We start from the raw sequence: 18,210 nt of genomic DNA, 5'->3' as shown, positions 1-18,210 counted from the left end.
TCCTGGCATCCTCATCCAGTTTCCTCTACTTCCTGGGATCCAGGAAGCAGTAGTAGTCACCTGGAGGTTCTCCAGTGGAGGGAGAGGAGGCAGAGGGTTTTGTAGCAACCTCCATTGCCTCCAATCTGGTTGCTACTTTCCTCAGTCTCTGCTGAGGCCAAACAAGGCTGCCAATTTTCCAATCCTTAGAAGTCTTCTGCCCTTTTAAATGCTCTTCTGTGCTCCATTGGTTGTTTTGCTGCTGAGATTTTGTGGCCTGGCACTGGTGGGTTTGTCTTGTCAAAAAAGCCTGCTGTGCATATTCAGTGACTCCCAACTGAAGGCAATGGTTTGGGGTTGAGGTGGAGTAAAAGGGATGGCCATAAATTCTGCCCCACCAGAACTCAATCCCAAAGAGCCTGTGTGTGATTGGTTCAGATAGGAGTGTAATTTGCCAATCCTTTTGTGTTTACAAAACATTTTAGTGTTCATGACCTGGGCACTATTCTGGTGGAGCAGATCGCACGGCTGTTGTGGAACTTAGCTGGTTTTCATAAAATTATTCAAATTTCACAAACCCCCCATAACCCCAGTAACATGGAACATTTATTAGTCTGGAGCTATTCAACAATCATTGAGGCCGATCTGAATTCTATGATGGGGCATAGGCTATTTTGTAGCTGTGAGAAGAATCAGCTAACCAAACACTTGAAAATATTTTTAAATTAAACATTGAGTTTGCAAACCTTTTGTTATATTTATATGAGACATTAACATAGACTCATATTTACTGTAAGTATATTAGTTTACTATTATTGGAGTGAGTGGTAGTGGAAGCATTCCCACCTCTGAGTCAGAAGGCAGGGTTCAAACCCCACTCCTGGCGGGAGGAGATCAGAACTCTGGCACTGAATTGTGGGTTGATATTCAGTGGGATACTTGAGTCCGATGAGTGTGGGTGACCTCGCCACATCGTATGAGTTGTGGGAACCTATAAAACCTCCCATCACTTAGGACTAACAACCCTATCAGCTAATATAAAATTGGTAGGCCACGGAAGGAGCGTTCACATCGTGGCCTGTCAGACTGTAAAAGGGAACAGCAATAATTATGGGTGATTTTAATCTCCATATTGATTGGACAAATCAAATTGGTTAGGGTAGGCTTGAGGAAGAGTTCATAGAGTGCATAATGGACGGATTCCTTGAGCAGTATGTAACGGAACCAACCAGGGGGCAGGCTATCTTAGATCTGGTCCTGTGTAATGAGACAGGATTAATAAACAATCTCCTAGTAAAGGATCCCCTTGGAATGAGTGATCAAAGTATGGTTGAATTTCAAATTCAGATGGAGGGTGAGAAAGTTGGATCCCAAACCAGCGTACTAAGCTTAAAATAAAGGAGACTACAAAAGGTATGAGGGCAGAGTTGGCTAAAGTGGACTGGGAAAATAGCTTAGATTAAAGTGTAGGACAGTTGATGAACAGTGGTGTACATTTAAGGAGATATTTCACAACTCTCAAGAAAAATATATTCCAGTGAGGAGGAAAGGGTGTAAAAGAAAAGATAGCCATCCGTGGCTAACTAAAGAAATAAAGGACGGTATCCAATTAAAAACAAGGGCATACAAAGTGGACAAAACTAATGGGAGGACAGAAGATTGGGAAGCTTTTAAGAGCCAGCAAAGAATGACTAAAAAAATGGTTAAGAAAATGAAGATAGACTATGAAAGTAAACTAGCACGAAATATAAAAACAGAGAGCAAGAGTTTCTATAGGTATATAAAAAAGGAAAAGAGTGGCTAAAGTAAATGTTGGTCCCTTAGAGGACGAGACCGGTGAATTAGTAATGTGGAACATGGAGATGGCAGAAACTCTGAACAAGTATTTTGTATCAGTCTTTACAGTAGAGGAGACTAACAATATTCCAACAGTGGATAGTCAAGGGGCTATAGCGGGGGAGGAACTTGACACAATCACAATCACTAAGGAGGTGGTACTCAGTAAGATAATGGGACTAAAGGAAGATAAATCCCCTGAACCTGATGGTTTGCATCCTAGGGTCTTGAGAAGTAGCAGCAGGGGTTGTGGATGCATTGGTTGTAGTTTACCAAAATTCCCTGGATTCTGGGGAGGTCCCAGCAGATTGGAAAACTGCAAATGCAACGCCCCTATTTAAAAAAGGAGACAGACAAAAAGCAGGAAACTATAGACCAGTTAGCCTAACATCTGTGGTTGGGAAAATGTTGGAGTCCATTATTAAAGAAGCAGTAGCAGGATATTTAGAAAAGCATAATTTGGTCAGGCAGAGTCAGCATGGATTTATGAAGGGGAAGTCATGTTTGACAAATTTGCTGGAATTCTTTAAGGATGTAACGAACAGGGTGGATAAAGCGGAACCATTGGATGTAGTGTATTTGGACTTCCAGAAGGCATTTGACAAGGTGCCACATAAAAGGTTACTGCACAAGATAAAAGTTCACGGTGTTGGGGGTAATATATTAGCATGACTAACAGAAAGTCAGGATAAATGGTTCATTCTCGGGTTGGCAATCAGTAACTAGTGGGGTGCTGCAGGGATCAGTGCTGGGACCCCAACTATTTACAATCTATATTAATGACTTGGAAGAAAGGACCAAATGTAACGCAGCCAAATTTGCTGACGATACAAAGATGGGAAGAAAAGCAATGTGTGAGGAGGACACAAAAATCTGTGAGATCATGCACTTCGGCAGAAAAAAAATCAAAGAGCAAGTTATTATTTAAATGGAGAAAGATTGCAAAGTGCCGCAGTACAGCGGGACCTGGGGGTACTTGTGCATGAAATACAAAAGGATAGTATGCAGGTACAGCAAGTGATCAGGAAGGCCAATGGAATCTTGCCCTTTATTGCAAAGGGGATGGAGTATAAAAGCAGGGAAGTCTTGCTACAGTTATACAGGGTATTGGTGAGGCCACACCTGGAATACTGCGTACAGTTTTGGTTTCCATATTTACGAAAGAGTATACTTGCTTTGGAGGCAGATCAGAGAAGGTTCACTAGGTTGATTCCGGAGATGAGGGGGTTGACTTATGAGGAAAGGTTGAGGAGGTTTGGCCTCTACTCATTGGAATTCAGAAGAATGAGAGGTGATCTTAGCGAAACGTATAACATTATGAGAGGGCTTGACAAGGTGGATGCAGAGAGGATGTTTCCAGTGATTAGGGGAGCCTAGAACTAGAGGGCATAATCTTAGAATAAGGGGCCGCCCATTTAAAACAGAGATGAGGAGGAATTTCTTCTCTCAGAGGGTTGTAAATCTGTGGAATTTTCTGCCTCAGAGAGCTGTGGAAGCCGGGACATTGAATAAATTTAAGACAGAGATAGACAGCGTGTTAACCGATAAGGGATTAAGGGATTATGGGGAGCGGGCAGGGAAGTGGACCTGAGTCCATGATCGGATCAGCCATGATCGTATTAAATAGCGGAACAGGCTCGAGGAGCCGTATGGCTGACTCTTGCTCCTATTTCTTATGTTCTAAATCAGCCTGCAAATCCTTCCACTACATCACATTATTCTCCAAAGAGTGTGAAGATACGACAACAACAACATTACTAATATTTATTCACTTATTCGTAATTGTTCAATAAAGTCACCTAATAATTTAAGCTAAAAAGTGAAGTATGTCATGGTGTCATTCAATTGCTTTTTGAAGATGAGGTGGGTCCTGTGTAGGTATAGGGTAGAACCAACAAACAAAACCAATTTAAAGAAGGATTTACTGTTCATTATTCTTGGCACATGATCAAAATTGCTGATTTAAAAAGAAGAAAAAATAAAGACTTGGATTTATATAGTATTAGGCAGTCCCTCGTGTTGAGGATGAGCCACTTCCACACCAAAAAAAGGATGAGTTCACAGGTGGTTCAAATGAGGAACCTGACATTCCAGGTCGCGAACTACATCTTGAAGGGTGGAAGATGCCTGTGCATGAATTCTTTTAACGTTGCACACGAGCCACCACACGGGCTTGACAGAGCAAGGTCTTGGTTCAGTGGCAAGGGTTAACCAAGACGACTGGAGACCAAGCTCTGGCTGCATGGATCTAGTATGCACACATACTCCTACTGTCCATGGGATTCATAGGTTGTAGTGTGGGCTGGCCCATGCTGCACCTTCCCTGGGCCCCGACCCTTCGGTTTTTGTATGTTGCACCATTCCTGGGCCTCTGCCTTGCTGCTAGGCTCCTTGACTTCGACCTCTTGCCTCTCCTGGGCCCCGACCTCTCGCCCATTGCGTCACCACCGCTCCGCCGCCGAGTGACAGCGGCTGAAACTCCATCCCGCCTCCACTTCCACCCCTCACCAACACTTACCGCCGCACTTCCGCCCCCTTTATGACCAGCTTCCAGTCCGATCCAATAAAAGTGGCAAAGAGAAGAAAATCGATCGAGAGCCCACCTCATCGGACCCAATGGTAAAAACATCTGAAAAAAGGTAGGTGCACCAGCTGTCTGGCGAGCCTGAATTTCAGTCCCAGCATATCTAGAGTCATAGCAGAAGTATACTGGTAGGGCAAGGAATCTTTGACCCCCAGATATTGAATAGAACTGAATAAAGTGAGAACTATTCCCGTCCGCCCCCGAATCACTTACCCTCAGACAGAGATGGAGCACTGTGCCTTCACTAAAGATCTTCTGCCAGGTTTTGACTACCTCTGGCAGGAAAGACTTTATGATGTAAGTCTGCCCAGTTTTCAGCACATCCTCTTCTGACCAAGTGCAATACACCTTCATAGCTCTGCGAAGACCCCCATCCATTTCCTCCCTGGAAAGGACGTGAATCATGGCAGCCAAACCACGCTGAGACCATGAGGACATGCTCTTGTCCAGGTTCACGGCCGAACTCTCCTCCAGTTTGTAGATAGTTACCTCCTCACCAGCTGCACAGAAATACAAAATGATGGGGATTTTCATGAGTACGTTAATGACTGCAAAAGGCAGAATGTTGCACTAACATCAGCACTGACAACTTTTACAAAAGTATGATGTTCAAAACAAATGTAAACTTCGAAGCAGCATAAACTAATTTGTCATCCAGGCACTTCTGGGCATCAACACATTTTCCCTTTTGCAAGCCCTTTTCTAATACTGGTGCATAAAACACGAGAAGATTAATCTCAGTGCACCTGGCTTGTGCTATCGATTGGCTGAAACATTAGCCTTCAAATCCAGTTTTCAGCCAATGAAAACTGTTTTTTCAAGAATTACTTTGTTTTTTTTCATGAATTACTCCCACCCTCCTCAATGGGAACCAGAAGAAAGGAGAAAACAAACAAGAAAAGAAAGTTTCAAACTTTGTTTCACAGAAATAAATAAAATTAATGATAGAATAGGTCAGATTGAGTAGAAAACAGTAATTGTAGAAGTAAAAATAAAAGGGCAGACACATAATGGGAGTGAGGGGATTATAGCTTGTTACTTCTGACCATGTATATGTTTTTGGTGTAAAGGGATATCATAAATCATAGAATCATATAGTACAGAAAGAGGCCATTTGGCCCATTGTGCTTCTGTGGCTCTTTGAAAGAGCTATTCAATTAGAAAGAAAAATGAAAGACTTGCATTTATATAGCGCCTTTTATGGCCACCGGACGTCCTAAAGCTCTTTACAGCCAATTAGGTACTTTTGAAGTGTAGTCATTGTTTTAATGTAGGAAATAAAGCAGTCAATTTGCACACAAGCTCCCACAAACAACAATGTGGTAATGGCCAGATAATCTGTTTTAATGGTATTGATTGAGGGTTAAATATTGGCTAGGACACTGGGGATAACTCCCCTGCTCTTCTTCGAATTAGTGCCATAGGATGTTTTACGTCCACCTGAGGGAGCAGACAGTGCCTCAGTTCAACGTCTCATCTGAAAGACAGCACCTCCAATAGTGCAGCATTCCCTCAGTACTGCACTAGAGTGTCAGCCTAGACTTATGTGATCAAGTCCCTGGAGTGCGACTTGAACCCACAACCTTCTGACTCGGAGGCCAGATCCACAGTTGGCACATCCTATTAGGCCCATTCCCCTGCTATTACCCTATAGCCCTTTAAACGTTTTCCTTTTCAAGTATATATCTAATTCCATTTTGAAAGTTTGAGCATGTGGATGACTCAAGACTGGAATTTTCACACCTGGAATCCCCTCAATGTTAACAACTCTGCACAAGGAAAGCACTCTGGTTCAAAAATCAAAATATAATAAGCTGCATTTTTAAGCAGACATGATCATCGAAACATAGAAACATAGAAAATAGGTGCAGGAGTCGGCTATTCGGCCCTTCGAGCCTGCACCGCCATTCAATGAGTTCATGGCTGAACATGCAACTTCAGTACCCCATTCCTGCTTTCTCGCCATACCCCTTGATCCTCCTAGTAGTAAGGACTACATCTAACTCCTTTTTGAATATATTTAGTGAATTGGCCTCAACAACTTTCTGTGGTAGAGAATTCCACAGGTTCACCACTCTCTGGGTGAAGAAGTTTCTCCTCATCTCGGTCCTAAATGGCTTACCCCTTATCCTTAGACTGTGACCCCTGGTTCTGGACTTCCCCAACATTAATAAGAACATAAGAACATAAGAATTAGGAACAGGAGTCGGCCATCTAGCCCCTTGAGCCTGCTCCGCCATTCAACAAGATCATGGCTGATCTGGCCGTGGACTCAGCTCCACTTACCCGCCCGCTCCCCATAACCCTTAATTCCCTTATTGGTTAAAAATCTATCTATCTGTGATTTGAATATATTCAATGAGCTAGCCTCAACTGCTTCCTTGGGCAGAGAATTCCACAGATTCACAACCCTCTGGGAGAAGAAATTCCTTCTCAACTCGGTTTTAAATTGGCTCCCCCGTATTTTGAGGCTGTGCCCCCTAGTTCTAGTCTCCCCGACCAGTGGAAACAACCTCTCTGCCTCTATCCTGTCTATCCCCTTCATTATTTTAAATGTTTCTATAAGATCACCCCTCATCCTTCTGAACTCCAACGAGTAAAGACCCAGTCTACTCAATCTATCATCATAAGGTAACCCTCTCATCTCCGGAATCAGTCTAGTGAATCGTCTCTGTACCCCTTTCAAAGCTAGTATATCCTTCCTTAAGTAAGGTGACCAAAACTGCACGCAGTACTCCAGGTGCAGCCTCACCAATACCCTGTACAGTTGCAGCAGGATCTCCCTGCTTTTGTACTCCATCCCTCTCGCAATGAAGGCCAACATTCCATTCGCCTTCCTGATTACCTACTGCACCTGCAAACTAACTTTTTGGGATTCATGCACAAGGACCCCCAGGTCCCTCTGCACCGCAGCATGTTGTAATTTCTCCCCATTCAAATAATATTCCCTTTTATTGTTTTTTTTTCCCAAGGTGGATGACCTCACACTTTCCGACATTGTATTCCATCTGCCAAACCTTAGCCCATTCGTTTAACCTATCTAAATCTCTTTGCAGCCTCTCTGTGTCCTCTACAAAACCCGCTTTCCCACTAATCTTTGTGTCATCTGCAAATTTTGTTACACTACACTCTGTCCCCTCTTCCAGGTCATCTATGTATATTGTAAACAGTTGTGGTCCCAGCACTGATCCCTGTTTCACACCACTAACCACCGATTTCCAACCCAAAAAGGACCCATTTATCCTGACTCTCTGCTTTCTGTTAGCCAGCCAATTCTCTAACCATGCTATTACATTTCCTCTGACTCCGCGTACCTTTATCTTCTGCAGTAACCTTTTGTGTGGCACCTTATGGAATGCCTTTTGGAAATCTAAATACACCACATCCATCGGTACACCACTATCCACCATGCTCGTTATATCCTCAAAGAATTTCAGTAAATTAGTTAAACATGATTTCCCCTTCATGAATCCATGTTGCATCTGCTTGATTGCACTATTCCTATCGAGATGTCCCGCTATTTCTTCCTTAATGATAGCTTCAAGCATTTTCCCCACTACAGATATTAAACTAACCGGCCTATAGTTACCTGCCTTTTGTCTGCCCCCTTTTTTAAACAGAGGCGTTACATTAGCTGCTTTCCAATCCGCTGGTACCTACCCAGAGTCCAGAGAATTTTGGTAGATTATAACGAATGCATCTGCTATAACTTCTGCCATCTCTTTTAATACCCTGGGATGCTTTCCTCAGGACCAGGGGACTTGTCTACCTTGAGTCCCATTAGCCTGTCCAGCAGTACCCCCCTAGTGATAGTGATTGTCTCAAGGTCCTCCCTTCCCACATTCCCGTGACCAGTAATTTTTGGCATGGTTTTTGTGTCTTCCACTGTGAAGACCGAAGCAAAATAATTGTTTAAGGTCTCAGCCATTTCCACATTTCCCATTATTAAATCCCCCTTCTCATCTTCTAAGGGACCAACATTTACTTTAGTCACTCTTTTCCGTTTTATATATCGGTAAAAGCTTTTACAATCTGTTTTTATGATCAGTTACTGTTCAGTTTGGCAGCAGCTGCGAGAAGGCAGCAGATCTACGCTTTCATTTGGCTGAACACCCCTCCCAACTATGCTGCTCTTCTTCTCGCTCCTCCCACCCCACCCCATAGCCATGACAACATTTTAAAATCAAATAGTTAGCAAAGCATGGATATTACCAAAGAGATCGACAGGGGTGAATGGTATTGTCTGGGCAAGCCTCATTAAATTATTTCTTTCAACAGCTGCAAGAAAAACAACACATATTTAAATAGTGTTAACAATCTATATAAAAACTTTTCATTTCAGTTCTTTAAGTGTATTTATTTTTCCCTGTCAGTAGCATGTACCATTTCCTTAACTAAGACAGGTGTCACACCATCTCGTTGAAGTCACCTTATTTCCCTCCCTATTGGGAAGCACTTTTCAGCTCATCCCCTTAGTTAAATCAAGGAACCAGTCATGCAGAAAAACAAGGAACAAATCAATACCTTACTGCTTTACTGCCACACTGAGTCACCAACTACATACTTCCACTGACACATCCTTAAGACTCTTTTAAAATCAAACAGCACCTCTGAGCTGAAAAATCTTGGGCCCGAACTTGGTGGCGTTACCGCCCGCTGCCACCGAGTTTTTTCTGTTGTCTCTCCTCGGGGCCGATTTCCACTAGGCCTCCCGCCGGCGGGAGGGGAGAACCGCTGGGAACCGCCCACTGTCGGCCGCTAGCGTGCAAGGGGCCTCCTGCCCGCCGAGCTGGCAGATTCCTCCAGGCGGGAGTCGGCGGCAGCAGGGGGAAGATCTAACCCCAACGGTAAGTATGAAGACCTGCAAAAAAAGGTTAGTGAACTTCTTTTATTTTCTTTTCAGCGATTTATGTGGATGGGGTCCCCTGAAAGTTATCCGTTGGGTTTTTTTTTTGTGTAAATTTTAATTTTTTTATGTGTTCCCCCCTCCCTGGGCCTGCCTCAATTCTTGGCGGCACTTTGGCGAGGATTGCATTTGCTGTCGAGATTGGGAGCTCCCACCCACTGTCGCCCAGATTTATGCCGTAAGTCCCTTTTGTGCTGCTGAGTGGTCTTTCAAGGACCTTTTTACGAAACTCCCACCCAAAGTGCCATCAGGTATCTCGGCGGTTGGTTGGGCAGCACTTGGGCGGAACTTAGCTTCCACCAAGTTTGGACCGCTTGTTTTTAAAATATGACTAGCTGCGTTCTGGTAGTATTATTCATTATATGGCTGAGATGTTTAGCTTCTAAAATGGAGCTGTGTTTAAGCTGGACTATCCCCACAATCCTGTCAATTTGGCCAGCTGCCAGGCAGGAAACACAAGAAAAAAATTATAATGTGGTCCCACTGTTAAATTCAGCAGGTCCTCTGCATCCCCAGCCTTCCCGAGCTACTGCATTCCGCCACACTGTCCCATAAATATCAGGGCTAATCTCTCGGCTTTTTAAAATATGCTCAATATAAATCTGACTTCACAAAACCTTTTTCAATGTGTCCTTTTCTTTTTCACAATTATCTAAAGGAAAGCTACTGAGCAAAAAGTGTTTAGATTCTAATGAAAAATATTGCATCAGAACAGCTGACTCAACAATACTGATGCATCCTGGGGAATTAGATAAACTGCACATGCTCAGACTGCACGATCTAAATTCAGCTACAGAGTTACAGTTCGAAGAAAGATTATCACGTCCAAGCTCAGGCTTTTTGGAAAGGCTTAGGTCTTGAGGCAAAAGCTTTAATGAAGACATTAAAATACATTTCAATTCATAAGTTTAATTATGTTACATGTATTAGAAACATAGAAAATAGGTGCAGGAGTAGGCCATTCGGCCCTTCTAGCCTGCACCGCCATTCAATGAGTTCATGGCTGAACATTCAACTTCAGTACCCCATTCCTGCTTTCTCGCCATACCCCTTGATCCCCCTAGTAGTAAGGACCTCATCTAACTCCTTTTTGAATATTGTCTGAATATTTTATTTTATTTATACCCATACTTTGGACTGCAAATGTTAGTTACCGAGGGAAAAACATGACAGAAGTAAATAAAAGATTCAGAAAGCATTTTGAGCAATATGTGGGAAACCAGTGGCCAGATCGCACGATCACGGTTATAAATTCCATTATAAATGTGAACATAGGAATTTATAATAGGAAAAAGTTGACGACAACAGGAAGTATGCACAGATGTAAGTTTTTAAGACATTATAGATAGCAAACTCACTTCTTAATACTACATTATTAATAATGAGTTTGTTGAAGAACCTATACCTAAAACACCTTTGAATACATATAGTGGTACTTGCACAGCCTGAAATTGCGATTTGCAAGTGAAAACATTTGTCTGCATAGGAGCCAGTTATTTAATATAACACACACATACATAATACAGTATATAGTTATTAACAAAAATGTATGAAATGCTGTATAAGTTGATGCAGGCTTATCGCAAACTTTGTGAGCAGGGAACAATAAAAACCTTATTTTGTGAACTCAGAATAAATAACTTGCGATTGTGTGAATTGTGTTCATTCTCTCCTTACCAGAGTAATGATAGTTCAGATCCTGAGAAGTTTTAAATGAAGTACCAAGTCCTGAAACAAAATACATCGCGATTATCAAGAAATAAACATCAAGACATGGATATTACTCTTGTAGGTTTATTTTAAATGTATATTTTTTACTGGATAAATATTATTCCTCTCTTCCCCCTTTAGTAGATTCCAATTGCTTCCATTACTGCAGCTCCTTCAGTGGAAGAGTCTGGAACAAGATCCTCTCAACAACTAACATATCGGCCCTGATTTTAAAGTAGGAGGTGGGCATGTGTACACAAGCCCCAAAGCCAGTGGCAAACCAGGGAGTCTGGGGATTCATTTGCATGAATTCTTCCGGATTCCCACCGAAACCTAGCCAGATCCACTACCTGGCCAGCGGGTGAGAACAGGAATTAGGCAGCAAGTGGCTGCAGCAGGGGACCTATGGGAACAGTTCTCAGCAGTCAGTTGAAATAGGATGGAGGAGGGGGGGTTCTAGTGGTGATCAGGGGACCAGGGGGGAGGTTCTGGCCGCGATCAGGGAGCAAGGTGCAAGGGAGGTCCAAAGCTTAATTGTGAGGCCTAAAGGAGTAATCCTACTACTCTTTTGTAATAGATCTGATGAGGTAATTCAATGATAAAGGTGAGTTTGTCTGGAAATAACAGAATTTTGAAAATCATGTTGCTTCTGGGGAAAATTGGGTGGGATAATACAAGAGCAAGCAGGACTAAAGTCTGGAATCAGCAGGGAGAGGACATGTCTGGTTCAAATATTTTTTTTACCCAATCTAGGGGAGTGGAATTGGCTGCTTAATGTGATTACTGAGCTGGTTTGCAGACGGGAGCAGTTGGAATATAGTGAGTCAGATCAGAGACAGACTATCACACAGTCCTACTTGGGTCTTGCTTTCAGAAAGAATGACTTTTTGATTTTACACACAACTGCCTGTAATTTTGAGCAAAATATCCAATGACAAATCGCTATCCTCAATTATTATTATAAAAATTATATAAAAGAGAGATTCACTGCAAGTACATATACATATTGAATATTCAAAAGGTTTAGGACAAAGCCTACTACTTACCATCAATAACACACGAATTTGACCTGTATGGGGTGGAAGTAATAGCACATAGTCACGCATTGAAATATTGAAAGTACATCAACAACTTACATGTCTATAGTGTGCCTCCAATAAGGAAAACCTTTTAGAGCTCTTTACAGGCTGGAAGGAAAGTGTTTTTAGAATGTCTTTGTGGAGTATTGTATCACCATCGCATGGTGAGATGCTGAAAGTAACATCACACTGTCACACCACCCCGAGACTCTGAAAGTACTGTCACAGTCTGAGATTGAAAGTACCATCACACAGAGACATCCAGAGACAATAACATTGGACCCTAAGATACCGTAAGTATCATAGACCAGGAGATTATCCCAAGCTGCTCCCACTCTGCTGGTGATATGGCAAAAAACCATTTACCCACAAACTAGGGGCTCAATTTTCCCCAATGCTATTTTTTTGCGTATTGCCAGAGTTACGCCCATTTTTCTTGGCCCCAACTATTCAAAAAAAAAGTAGCAAGATTCCCTGCTCCATTTTTTTAAATTGGCACTGCCTGTCCTGTAGCCTTGGGGAGTGGAGCCTAATGTCTGCGCCAAATAAACCGATGTTGTCTCTTCTGTGCATGCACGAAAAAAAAGGATGTTTTTGACGTGATTCCTATGGGCGTTGCATGCCCGTTACAGCTCCCGATCTGCATTTGGCTATTTTTAAAGAGCCAGTTGTGTGTGAGAATTTTAATTCCCATTGGAAAAATCGGAGCTGCAATAAAAGATGCAACACAGTGCAAGGACCAAGAATTTCTAACAGGATGAAGTGGAGGCACTAGTTACTGTAATTGAGGGCAGATGGCACGAGCTGGACACCAGCAGAGGTCGCATAAAAGTTTCACCAAAAGAAATGAAGAAACGCTGGAATCAACTTGCACAAGATTACTGTGCATTGGTGACCATGCAGAGGGCTGGAGGCCAGTGCAAAAAGAAGTGGCAGGACCTTGGTCAAGTAAGTAATATTTTCATTTATTCAATGAATTGCAATTGTAAATGTGACTAGCTGTATATGCCCCACGCAGCAGAAAGACACCCTCTCTAAAAAGTTATATTTTCATCTTTGCAGAGGAAGGTAGCACACAACAAATGAGAAAGAAGGAGGAGGCCCGGCAAATCTGCACCCACTGACACCCTTGGAAGAGAGGGTCGCTGCTTTGATGGGTCCTGCCTGAAGAAAAGCAACCACCACTGCACAAGCTGGGCCCACACTCGAGGGAGAGGGCAAGTCCTGCAAATTCCACATTCTGGCTTTGCTAAATGTTAAGTACTGCGCGGGCTAGCCATGCTTCGGTTCATGGGGATGTCGCCATCAGCTACCCTTCGGTTGATGCAATGTGCTATCAATCATCACGATCCTTCAAATGATCCTGCTGCTTGCACTGTGTGAGCCTACTGATGCCATCCTGCCCCCTCCTCTGCTGCTAACCATTTGTCTGTTATATTTTGCAGAACTTGAGGCCAACCCTGACAAGGCTGAAGCCGATGCAGAAGATTATTCAGATGCGGACGAGCCCGAAGAAGAGAACATCTTCCAATCCCACCTTCCAAACCAAGAGCATGGGGGTGAGGGTGAGGGGGAAGGAAAGGTGAGGGATGAAGCCCACACTGTTATACTCACTCTGGAGGAGGTGCAGGTGCCGCCTATTGAGGTACCAGCTCCTTCCCGGAGTGGTACGAGTGTTGGGACATTCCATAGTTTCCTACTATCCAAGGCTGGGGATTGTAGTGGGACGCAGCAAGGCACACCCAGGGTGGGCAGGGGTGAGAGGAGAGCTCTCCTGAGGTGCAAGATGTAACAAATCATTCCTGCACACCATCAGTGGGGTGGGTGATGAAGTATTGGGACTGTCAGGAGAAGTAACAACACTCTCACGAGAAATGGGAACACTGTCTGGAAACATGAGGGAGGGAATGTCTCAGTCAGCTGAAACAATGTCATTGCACATGAGGGAGGGAATGTCACAGGTAACTGAGACACTGTCGACGAACATGAGGGAGGAAATGTTGCAGGTAGTTGACAAACAGTCAGGGCACATGAAGGAGGGAATGTCGGAGTTAGCTACTGCAGTAAGCTAACACGCCCAATCCCAGTGGCCATTCACAGAATCAACTGCCACTCCCATTTCAATCCCCAGACCATCTGAAGAGGCCCAAGCCGCTGCCCCCACCCCCCCCATCAAGACGTGCGTCTTACCCTAGGTGATCGAAAGAACAAGCTTGGTACCAACCCGAGAAACACTGCGCCACCGCCTGCGGGCAGGATGGAGTCATCAAGACCAAACGCAGCGGGCAGTCTTAGAATAAGGTGGAAGAGAGATGGATGCAGTCTTTCTTTGCTGCTGTTGTTGTTGTTGTTATTTTTACAGCGCGACAGCTGCAGGAAAAATGCAGGGAACAGCACCAGCCCTTATACATGGCCTTCTTCAACCTTACAAAGGTCTTTGACACTGTCAAACGTGAGGGTCTGTGGAACATCCACCTCCATTTCGGATGCCCCCAAAAGTTCGTCACCATCTACCGCCTGCTCCATGACGACATGCAGGCCGTGATCCTTACCAACGGATCCATTACAGATCCAATCCACGTCTGGACCGGGGTCAAAAAGGGCTGTGTCATCGCCCCAACCCTCTTCTCAATCTTCCTCGCTGCCATGCTCCACCTCACAGTCGACAAGCTCCCCGCTGGAGTGGAACTAAACTACAGAACCAGTGGGAACCTGTTCAACCTTTGTCGTCTCCAGACCAGGTCAAAGACCAATCCAACCTCTGTCGTCGAGCTACAGTATGCGGACAACACTTGCGCCTGCGTACATACAGAGACTGAACTCCAGGACATAGTCGGCGTATATACTGAGGCATACGAAAGCATGGGCCTTACGCTAAACATCCGTAAGACAAAGGTCCTCCACCAGCCTGTCCTCGCAGCACAGCACTGCCCCCCAGTCATCAAGGTCCACGGTGCGGCCCTGGATAATGTGGACCATTTCCCATACCTCGGAGCCCTCTTATCAACCAGGGCAGACAGCGACGTCGAGATTCAACACCGCCTCCAGTGCAGCCTTTGGCCGCCTGAGGAAAAAAAGAGTGTTTGAAGACCAGGCCCTCAAATCTGCCATCAAGATCAGATCAGCCATGATCTTATTGAATGGCGGAGCAGATTTGAGGGGCCAAATGTCCTACTCCTGCTGCTATTTCTTATGTTCTTATGTTCAATACCCCAGCGTGAATCAATGCCTCCAGGATATGGGGGGAAAAACTGAAAAAACACAAGGCTTGTAACCAGATCTTCAGTTACCCAATCAAACTCCAATGCATTTTATTTTAAATGCTCATCATCTTCACTAAAATTACTTTAGAACTAACAGTAGAGCCACTTATAATCCAGGTCCTTGTACTAACAAACTAGTAAGCTATATATGGGAGATATACCACAGCAACAGAGAAAACCAAAACAGCAGTACACACTGATTCCATAAAAGGAATAATATTTCTAAATTAGCATTAGTAGCAGCAGAATATGTACATTTATTATCCTGCCACAAACAATTATTGTATGGAAAGGACCTTGGTATGGTGACTTCAAGTTAAAAGTAAAATATTGCGGATGCTGGAAATCTGAAATAAAAAACAGAAAATGCTCGAAGTACTCAGTAGGTCAGGCAGCCTCTGTGGAGTGAGAAACGGTGTTAACGTTTCAAGTTGACGCCATCCACAGCCCCTCCCTTTCCCACGCCACCTTCCCGTGTAACGGGATGCTAAGGGATTACTATCCCGGCGCGGCAAATTCAGCAATGCCCGCGAACGTCTCTGCCTGCTTTGCACTGGTGCTAACACTTGCCGCCTTGGTCACTAGCGCCCCGTAGGTTGTGACATCATCAATTGCGCAGCACTCCGTTACTGCCCCAGATGTAAAACTCACTCCCAACCCCTGCTGCATCGCTGGATATCAACAACGGCAGCAAGAGGAGGTGTTGTCACCTCAGCTGGCCGTTTGGGGAGCGATAATTAAAGGCAGTGGTGTTCAGGTAGGCCAAGCCTTATTCTTTGCACCAGCCTGGTGCGTGCTGAAAGGTTTTGAAGCCTCAGTGCTGCGCGATGTCTATGTCTTGCACTCTCGGAGCATGATTGGAGCTGCAATGGCAGTCGTGCAGGTCCCCTAGCCACATAGAACTGACGACAAGAATATTGCAAACCATCATTGGCCCTTCCCTTTAAGTGAGGGAAGGAGCCTCTGATGCTGGTAGCACTGCCCTGCACATTCTTCAGCGCTCTGCTACTACTGCCCCCCTCACACACGTTAGTGCCCTCAGAGAAGTGGTTAGCACTTGATTTAGTGCTCCACTTACCTCTTGGAGCCCGAAAGCTGAATTTCCCGGGATCAAAAAAGAATTAATCGCCCGGCGATACTTTTCACAGATTTCAAGTTTTCGCCCCAAACAGGGCACAACAGAATTTCTAGTTCTTAGTACCTTATTATGTGAAAACATTTCAAAGCACTTCATACAATGAATCACTTTTGAAGATCGATCTTACTGTAAGCAAAGTATTTGAGTGCAGTGACTGTTCATATGTCGTGTGACCTGGTGTAGTATGGTAGGTGAGATCTACTGGAAATTCATTCCTGCCTTATCAATAGAAAATGGCACATATATAGTATAAAAGTGGTCTTCTAATATAGAAAATCACTGAAATACTTACGAGGATTTCCGACTTAGGTTACTTCTACTTTGCCAAAATGTATCTTCAGTTAAATCCTGAAAATTGAGAAATATTCTATTAATTTGGTTTTATACATCTTGGAGTTATTTTTTTCATTCTGTTTCTCAGTACTGGTCAGAGGTTGTAGCGAATAACTTAGTTTACACAGCACCGAATACTAGCTGAGGGACACAACCAGCCCACAAAACCATCAGCACAGAAAAATAATATAGCAAGATTCAGAAATGTTTGTCTTGCGTCAAACACCTCCTCTTGCTGCCGTTGTTGATGTCTGACTTGAATCTATTAAATAATTGGTGTCTGATGGGAAGTTTTTCTCATCAAGAGAGCTGTCACCCGGAAAGATTAGTTTTTTCTATATATTTCCAAAGTTAGCAGACAATTATTGTTAGTTGCCTCTTTTTTTCTGGACAAGTCCCTCATGCCCCTTGATTCCCAAATGATAGTTAAATGTTTGAATGCAGAATTTACTTGCACTGACCTATTGTGCACAACTGAAAATAAAGTGGGTGAAATTCCTTGGCCATGCCAGTTGACTCCTGCTGTAACTCCAGTGGAATGGCCACCATCTTTGCCTGGAACTCGGCCTGGACCCAGATACACTGCATCATGGGCATGTGCAGGAATTTCCTGTGGCTTCACTTAGGGACAAAGCCTCCGCCCATTTCAAGCAAGGCCATTGACGTGGATGGGGAAAGACTTCCCTGCACTGGGAGCTCCTGGGTCTTTGGCCTCACGGGAATCCAGCGTAAGTTTGGAGGCCGGAATGCTAAATGGAGACAAACCGTAAAGGCTTTCTGAGGAGCCGAAGTGGGCCCCACCTGGAGGAGGTGAATCCAGGGCAGGATTGTAGCTTGTATCCCCAAAGGTGGCAAGATCAATTCAAAAAAATATTAGTTTAGCGGTAGCTTAGGAGCTGGGGGCATGAGTGAACTGCCTCCAATACAGGTAGCTTTTGCTGGACTGTGAGTCAAGGTGAGCAATCGAGAAGTGCCCTTAATGGTAGTCACTTGTTGAGGGGATGCAAATTAGCTTCCCTCCCCTTGGTGCCGCTAATTCTGCCAGGGGCCTTTTTTCACTTGACGTACAATTGCATATATTTCCAGCAGAGGTCCCTGACTAATGATACGGAACTGGAATTCCAGGTTCATACCCCCTCTCTTCCCCAGGAACACCGAGGATGGTTGTCACACCCCTACTGTTACTCCAGCTGAGACCAGGAATCAAACCTCATCTGTACTGATGATTGATTTTCACATTATCATCTGCATCAAGACAGTAAACCTGTGAAACAGGATTAGGCTGGAGTTTGCAATAGGAATAACAGTGAGGCTGTCAGCGCTCACCATTATAACAGTAAATTTGACAGCAACTTCTGGCTTCCCCATATGCACAGTTAAAC

At 44.1% G+C, this 18,210-nt stretch overlaps 1 protein-coding gene across 1 annotated transcript in view; it reads right to left on the bottom strand.

Annotated features, from left to right (window-relative positions):
• The window catches only part of trpm6 (transient receptor potential cation channel, subfamily M, member 6), a 238,131-nt gene that overhangs the window by 26,101 nt on the left and 193,820 nt on the right, over positions 1-18,210 (bottom strand). The window contains exons 31-35 of the mRNA XM_070867525.1: positions 16,788-16,843; positions 12,062-12,084; positions 10,983-11,033; positions 8,612-8,677; positions 4,613-4,899 (exon numbers count right to left, since the gene is read on the bottom strand). Of these exons, the coding sequence (XP_070723626.1) occupies positions 4,613-4,899; positions 8,612-8,677; positions 10,983-11,033; positions 12,062-12,084; positions 16,788-16,843 (483 nt within the window). The remainder of the gene's footprint in view (positions 1-4,612; positions 4,900-8,611; positions 8,678-10,982; positions 11,034-12,061; positions 12,085-16,787; positions 16,844-18,210) is intronic.

Source organism: Pristiophorus japonicus, chromosome 1 (assembly GCF_044704955.1).
Source record: "Pristiophorus japonicus isolate sPriJap1 chromosome 1, sPriJap1.hap1, whole genome shotgun sequence".
NCBI lineage: Eukaryota > Metazoa > Chordata > Chondrichthyes > Pristiophoridae > Pristiophorus > Pristiophorus japonicus.
This window is presented reverse-complemented; position numbering and strand designations above follow the sequence as displayed.